General features: G+C 31.0%; 1 protein-coding gene across 1 annotated transcript in view; it reads right to left on the bottom strand.

Moving 5' to 3' along the window:
• Positions 1-2,252, bottom strand: part of LOC21408287 (auxin-responsive protein IAA1) — a 3,647-nt gene extending 1,395 nt beyond the window's left edge. Inside the window, exons 1-3 of the mRNA XM_024167328.1 lie at positions 1,882-2,252; positions 808-1,001; positions 569-677 (exon numbers count right to left, since the gene is read on the bottom strand). Of these exons, the coding sequence (XP_024023096.1) occupies positions 569-677; positions 808-1,001; positions 1,882-2,168 (590 nt within the window). The 5' untranslated portion in view covers positions 2,169-2,252. The remainder of the gene's footprint in view (positions 1-568; positions 678-807; positions 1,002-1,881) is intronic.
• Positions 2,253-8,157: the final 5,905 nt, after the last annotated feature.

Here is an 8,157-nt window from a genome sequence, read left to right as displayed (position 1 = left end):
ATATATATATGTATAGATATACATAACATATAGACTCAACACATACGCAATATGTATGCCTGCGAGATCATGTGTGTGTGCATGTTAGTTACTAGTTAGACGTTACAACCCGACCATATATTTGTTCAATATTTTCTTTTTCCTAAAAAAATAATTTTCCAAGAATTTTTATAGTGGAGAAACCTTAGCATATATAGAGACTATTGACCGCAATTGTAAAATTCAAATCAAATGACATATTTGATTTAAGAGTTGGATACTATGACAAAATAGTTATAATAACGCTGTTACATCTGCTTCATAAATATTGCCTGATTTAAATCATTTATAATTCCCTTTTTTCCATATATACAATTTAGGTTTTGCCTATGGTTAGAAATTTACGTTCTAGCTAGCTGACAATGCATGATGATTTGTCAAACAATATTGACCATTTCATTTTGGTTTGTAAAACTATAGAGCTTGTCATTTTCTCTCCTGTCTTTATAAATATATAATTATCGCAATAAATTAATCATGAAATTTGGAAATCATAGAAATAAAGATTAGTTGAGTATGAAAAACTTACTTCCAAGGAACATCTCCAACTAACATCAAGTCGCCATCCTTGTCCTCATAAGTTGGCACATATTCAATTCCTTTCACTGGCTTAACAAGCTTTCTTTCGTCACAGTTCCCTAAACCATGTACCAAATTAACAACCCAATTAAAAAATATATATATGTAGTAACAAACTTAACACAAAAAACGAACAATTATATACATATATATTATGAGAGAATATTGTATATGGGACTTAAATATTACCCCGGATGTTGAAACAAGTAAACATCTCCTGCAAGGCTATCAAAAGCTCCTTGTAACCATTGTACATCTCTAGGTCAACTTTACGCAAGTATGGTGCACCATCTGCAGCCACCTTAACATACTTGCAGCTCTCGGCCGCCGCCAAGACCTTCTTTCGGAATGATCTCACCGGCGGCCATCCGATCATCTGAGCCCTAATTCAAATTAAGTTAGATAGGTGCATTACTATAATTAATTATTTTGATATTAATACCGGCAGAGAACTAAAGCAATTTTAGATTAAAAAAAGTTAAAACTCTAACTGATGATCATGATCAATAACTCCTACTACGGTTGATATCGGACCACGCGGATCTTTCACTTTCAGTAGTGTACTAATTGTAGATAGATGGATATTATTGTTTGCAAACAGATGTTTAATTAACTGGTTAATTAGTGACCTTTGAATAATGATCAGTTATTAACTTATTATATACTGTATTCAAAGTACTTATGCGTTATGACAATTATATGCGGGGGATGTAAATATACAACACACGCATGTTCAAACTAATAAAATATTAAGTACGCGAACGTATTTAACTAATTGCTAGCAATCCCCTTTAGACTTTCTTCTATGATTTAATTTGTTACTTTGATTTTTTAAAGTTTGACAATTTAATTTAATCTCTATTCTTATTTAGAGAATATCGGTGCAATAGAAGAGCAAGTACGTGAAACTTGTCATTAAACACATGGTACGTACACCACTGACACCTGATATAATTTATAGGTGGATTAATATGCAAACTCTCAAATAACTTGAATTTGACACCTGATCAACATCAAATTAAAGTTTAAGTTCTTATCAACTAACTTGAGCCTACACAGATATATATATATATATATATATAGTAGAATAGTCTCGATTGCTACACATGAAAAATACAATACAAGAGTAATTCATATACATATGAAAAAGAACTATATTAAACAAAGCCATATATATATATATATATATATATTTATACACACGTACACTCACAAAACATTAATAATATTACACTAAATCAAAAATAATGATTATGGACTTACTTTGCAGCAGGGGCTTCCCCAACCATACAGGAAGTAGCATCAGCTTCCAACTTATCGTCCACACGAGTTTCGCCAGCTGTCGCCTCACCATTGGATCTGAGCAGGTCAAAGTCAACGTCGTTACCAGGCTCCACAAACCCACGTTTATTAATATTGGTCGACAAGCTGCTCTTCATACAACTAAACCCACCGGGAACCGCCGCTGCCGGCGACATCGAAGCAGCTCTGTCGCCGCGGCCACCGCCACCTGGCGGTCCCAGTGTAAGCTCGGTGTCCTCCAAACCCATGTTTCCGATTGCATTAAAGGGATAATCCGTGTGCTTATTATGCTGATATAATTGTTTCAGAGATTTGTGTGTTTTGTTGAAATATTTGTGATTCTATGGACGTGTGGCTATTTGTTCCTTTTCTGTGCGTGTATGAAGGTGTATATATAGAGGTAGAGAGAAGTGGTGGGGTTCAATGGGGATATGCCACGTGTGCAAGAGTGGGGCCACTTGTTCGGATTGACATGCATGCTAATTTGACGGCAGCAGCATTTAAATTTGGGACTCTCATCTGTCGGTACATCTAATTGGAACCCCTTTCTGTCGTCTCTGCCTATTATATATGTGTGTCTACACACACATGTATATACAGACACACACATGTATACACAAACATGTATATATTATATACATGATGTCATGTGTACATATATAGCGTTCATAATTGGTTGCGATACTATGCAAAGAACTTTTACTAAATTAAGCAAGAATATATTTACTTTCATTATAAATTTAAAACAAACATTTTCATGAAGTCATCAACTGATTTATAATCCAAGCTTAGCATGAAAATCGTGCAATTCAAACTTTTTCTTTTTCAGTTTGTTAGTGTTTCTTTTATTTCTAATCCTTTTTCTTCGTTTAATTACTATTTTTTAAGGAAAAAAATTACTAGAAATAAAGCAAATTGTGAACTATATATATATATATATATTTATATATGAATTTTCATCAATAAATATATGATATTACAATTCAAATATTGGAATGTGAATTTTGAAAGAGAAATGAATGGTAGTTATATAAAAAGCTCAACTAGATCATGAATTGCAAATCATCCCATCAAAACATTGTGCGTCTGTCTGTCTGTGTGCGTGTGTGTGTATATATTATATATAATCTATAATGTGTGTGTGTATATAATCTATAATTTATAAAGTGATGAATCCATAATAACGTTGGCTGTAAACGACATAATAACGTTGGCTGTAAACGACATTGTATTGGGACATATGGCTAGTGATATTCTATATAGGTATCTAGAACTAATACTGGATCTTAATATAATTTTATGTACTAGTTCCTGCACCTTTCCAACAAACTGATGGAAATTCAACTAATCTTGAACTTGAGGGACCTAACTGTGTCGTTGAAAAGGTGACATTAATATTTACTTTGGAAGCATCTGTATTGTAAATGAAGCATTTGACTGTTTATGTCTTTATAAATTCAACATTACAAATGTGCATAACATGCAACACCACAGACATCGCCTACCCCTAATAACTAGCAACTAACAGGATTGAATTAGCTGAGAGACGAACAATCCCACATGGCCTACCTAATTAAGTATTCATTTTAGATTTTCAACCTAGTTTTAGAAAACCATTTTCATTTTTCTCTTTGAATATATATGTTCAAAGAGTAATATTTATAATATATATATATATGGACTTGTTTTTAAGAAGTACGTTTCTAATAGTTATGTATTTTAATAAAGGCACATTTTAATAACAATTGATGATGAGATTTAGAAAGAATTCAATCTTGTTAATTGTTTTAAAAAAAATTTAATTAATTGTCTAATTTATTATAATCGTCTTATTTATATCACATTGTTATAATAATTATTAAAAACTCCAAGGGAGCGACAAGTACATTTTATTTTTCCATTTGATTCACATTTAACATAAAATTCCACTTCTGAAGTTTTAAGAGGCAGCAAAATATTAAAGTTAATAACGAATGACAATAATGATAATCAAGTCCTAGAATGGACAGTACATGGGCATGCATTTCCTAAAAATGTCATGATTAATTAAAGGTAATCATGCCAAGGCAAAGAGATGAATCTTATCATGAAATTCAAAGTGAAAGATTAAAGGGAGGACTAGCTAGAAGTCGAATATGGTTTGGTTTGCAAAATGCCACAAGAGCATGTGATCAATGTTGGAATGTCGGCAAAGTGTCGCTTTTTTATTCAAAGAACCAATTTATTAAAATAAAAATAATGACAATAAATAAATAAAACGAAAGACTATATAGTCTGGGGGCGCCAAGATACTGTGTTTATAGATGGAGACAGGTAGCCGCACAAAGCTTTTGGTTTCTGAAAGAGAGGAATTGATTCTTCTCATGCATTGAAATTTTATGGAATTTGATTATATAAAAGACTATTCTAAGTTCAATTCTATTATGTTCTTCAAATGCATACCTATTTAATGTATAAGTGCATTTAAATCATGCATTGTCAGTCTTCATGACAGAGAAAGTCTTCTCGGATCTCAGGCTCACATTTTATTTTTTTTTATGCTTTGGTTTCACATTTCACGATATATATATATATATATGTGTGTGTGTGTGTGTGTGTGTGTATGTATAACATCTCACAGTACATGAGGTTCTCTCATGCATCTCTACAATTACAAAGCTCTAATTAATCACAACAAAAAATAAAATAGAAACAGTTGATTTTATCATAAGGTTTTGTATGACATTAAGAAACGCATGTACGTACACTAGTATTTGATACCTTTCACTTTTGTGAAAATTTTGACACCAGAATTGTACTCCGATAAATTACTTAAAATTGGAATAAAATAAAGTCAAGCTTTTTTTTTTTTTCTTTTTGGTCGAAAAGCTGAGAAGAACATTAGTTTTGTACCTTAAGCTTTATTTATCAATAGTAATAGAATAAACAAGTTTTTTGTAAAGTGTACATGATAGGACAACATTGAATAGAATAGTCTCAGGAGATTGTACTGGAGTTTATAGGAAAGAATAGGATTAAGTTTTAGTTTAATCCAATTCTATGTTTGGCGTTTATAATTAGGAAAAGCATTTTTTTTTTTTTTTTTTTGCAGAAATTTTCAAATTTTGAGGTCAAATTGTAATTTTTAAAACTTGAGGGGCAAAATGTAATTTTTTTAAAAAAGTAATCTCATAAAAATTACATTTTGACTCCTCAATTTTTAAAAAAATTACAGTTGAACCCCTAAATTTTATAAAAATTTACAAATATGTCCCTAATATTTTTCACAATGTGCTCTAATTAAAAGTTTGTTGTGTTTAATCCCACGTTTCAACAGGGGATAGCCGCATCCCCTTCTAAAGGAATTTGAGCATAGACTTGATAAAAGTTTATCCAATCCAGTAATTTAAAAATTTTCACCAAACTAAGTAATAAAATTCAATCATATCCAGTCCTTTCTAATCCTGGGCATCAAAGGGGCCCTAACAAGTAGTTATTATTTGGGTAATCTTAACAAATACCTCTTTAAAATACATGGGTCATGATTTTTATCTTTTACTCTTGATTCATAACCTTTTTAGTCAAATAATTACACTAACAAAAGGGTATTTATCAAGAGTAAATGGTAAAAGTCCAGACTCATGCACTCTTAAGAGTAAATTCTTCATTTTTTCTTATTATATTTTTATTATATCTTTGAACTGTTTTCCTAATATATTACAAAGAGCACAACTATGATAATGTTAACTCTATTCCATATGAAGCAGGATATGGATTAGCTGGCATGTGACAAAGTACATTGGCCATTTACAATATAGTTTTTAGTTTTTTTGGTGAGACAATGTAGTTTCTAGTTGGAAGCTAGCTAGGGATTGATGCAATAACAAATCATGTGCGCTCTGAACTGATTTGGGCTGAACTTGTTCATGTGCATGCATGAGATATAGATGTGTACATATATATATTTATATGTACATGTGTAGGTTATATGTATATGTATTGTATATTTAGATGACTTTTCTTGGATTCCTTTTATTATATATGACTTGTTCATGCACTTGCGGATCGAAATATTGCATACATGCACGGAACTAAATGAGTATCTTATTTTCTTTCCTTTTTGGTCTCTTTTCTTTACCTTTTTCCTTTTCCTTTTCGGCTGTTACTAGGGTCTTTCCCTTCCCAACTTCGTTTAGTCATGGAAGCACTACTATTGGCGTGAATTTTATTAGTCTAGTTTCTGTTCTAACTATCATTAGATGAGAAGAAATATTTTGTAATGACACAACTTGTAAACATATTATACTATAAGGTTTATGAGGGCATTCTTTTTTTCTTCTTTCGCTTAGGAGGAAGAGCAAAAGGATCTGTTGAACTGTTGATGCTGTATGGTTCATCTATAACTATATATATATATATATATATATATATGTATGTGTATAGTATATATTAAAAGTTAAACTTACCGACGGCAAGATCTATGTAGCACATTGGCATCTTGTAATCCTTCTGAACCTCAAACCCTTTTGAAAACATTAAACCAAATATGGAAAAGAAAATTCTGAACCTCTCTTAAAGCAAAGATCTAATTCTGGAGATCTCTAATCAAGCAAAACTAATCGGGGCTTTTGGATGAGTTTTTTTCCTTTGTTTTGATTTTTGCAGAACATTTTATTCCGTTGTTGTTCACTTGCTCTTTTCTAATCATCTTGATCGTGAAAGGAAAATGTTGTCAGCTACAAACGAACATTATCCAATCACATAATCCAAAAGAATATGTATCCGATTACGTAAGGCAATGTGACAATGCATGGATAGTTCCCAAATATATTGTTTCAAATTATGTAGCTATACATAATGTGGTATGCCATCAAAATCTAGAGGCTTTATATCTATGCTTTGTAATCTCTCGCTATTTTTATTGGTTTTGATATTCTACCAGTTGAAGTATTCTATCATCTCTATAAAGGAGAAAAATAATTTGATAGGATATCAAAAATATCCTACTAGAATATCATTTGATGAATTGAGTGACATAAATGTTAAATTTATATCATTGAGCGGCGTAAATATAAAGATAGCATCTTTTTAAGTGGCATTGTTTTATTTTAGCCATGCATGATTCAAAAAAGAAGACGAGAAAAGAAAACCAAGAAACCTGTAACATTCTCTGAAGATGGGGATCAACTTTATAGAATTATAGGAAGTCATTATTTAGACTTTGTGACATTTATCCATGTTTCATGTAAAATTCTACATATACAATAAGCCATTAAAATTTAATAACGAAAAAGAAAACCAGAAATTAAAAGTGGTTAGTAATAGTATTTGCTTACTTAGACTTTGTGGCAACTTGTTAAATTGACCCCAAACCAAAAATTTTACAATATTTGCCCTACGAAGACCTTCGTCCTTCTCTCTTAAATACAGAAATATAAAAGTCGATAGTACTTAAGGGAGACATGAAGGTCTTTTTAGGGCAATGATCCTAAACCTTTAGTTGGAGCTTTATCACTCTCACAATAGGTAGTTCTCCTGTACCAACGATCAAACTTAGTAATATGGCAGCAAACATCTATCTATGTATAGAAGTCTTGTCGGCTATTTAGTTAGTGATGTAATCCAAACCCTAAAAGTGAACATGTATCAATATTTGACATCAAATCCTTGCCAAAATATACGTGTGTGAAGAGTTTGGATCTCTTTTCTCTTAATAATTTTTCGGAAGTCTTAATCCTAGTATTATGCAAAAAGTCAGTATTTATCACCCCGTAAAGCAAGTTCCACGTTATAAAAAGGACAGTCCATATAGACAAGTCCCCCTTTGGTCATGTTTAGAGTTTGCAAGTTGGGCTCTCGCTTGTCACCCTTTCAAAACTCGACAAGACTTTGGCCCATCATACATATATAGGTTTAAGGCTTCAACTTTTCTGGTCAAGTTGATTTTAGTATTTAATAAATCTCTTAAAAAGTGTTTTTTAAAGAATTTTTTAAGAATCTATAGCTAAAATTAAAAACAGTCTAAAGATAACTTTAGCTTTTAGATTGTGCAGGAATCAACATAGTACAATTAATGAAACTTTCATAATACCCCTAATGAAATTTAAAATTTACAATTTTCTCAATCTAAAATTCAGACTCGTAATATAATATAATATAATAGTAATATTGTAACAAATAATATCATAATTATATTAATAACTCTAAAATTATTATTTTATCATATAATATGATATTATAATTATTTAAATAATATGA

Source organism: Morus notabilis, unplaced genomic scaffold (assembly GCF_000414095.1).
Source record: "Morus notabilis unplaced genomic scaffold, ASM41409v2 Scaffold100, whole genome shotgun sequence".
In the NCBI taxonomy this organism is placed as follows: domain Eukaryota; kingdom Viridiplantae; phylum Streptophyta; class Magnoliopsida; order Rosales; family Moraceae; genus Morus; species Morus notabilis.
The sequence above is the reverse complement of the archived record's forward strand: the minus strand, read 5'-3'. Positions and strand labels throughout refer to the sequence as shown.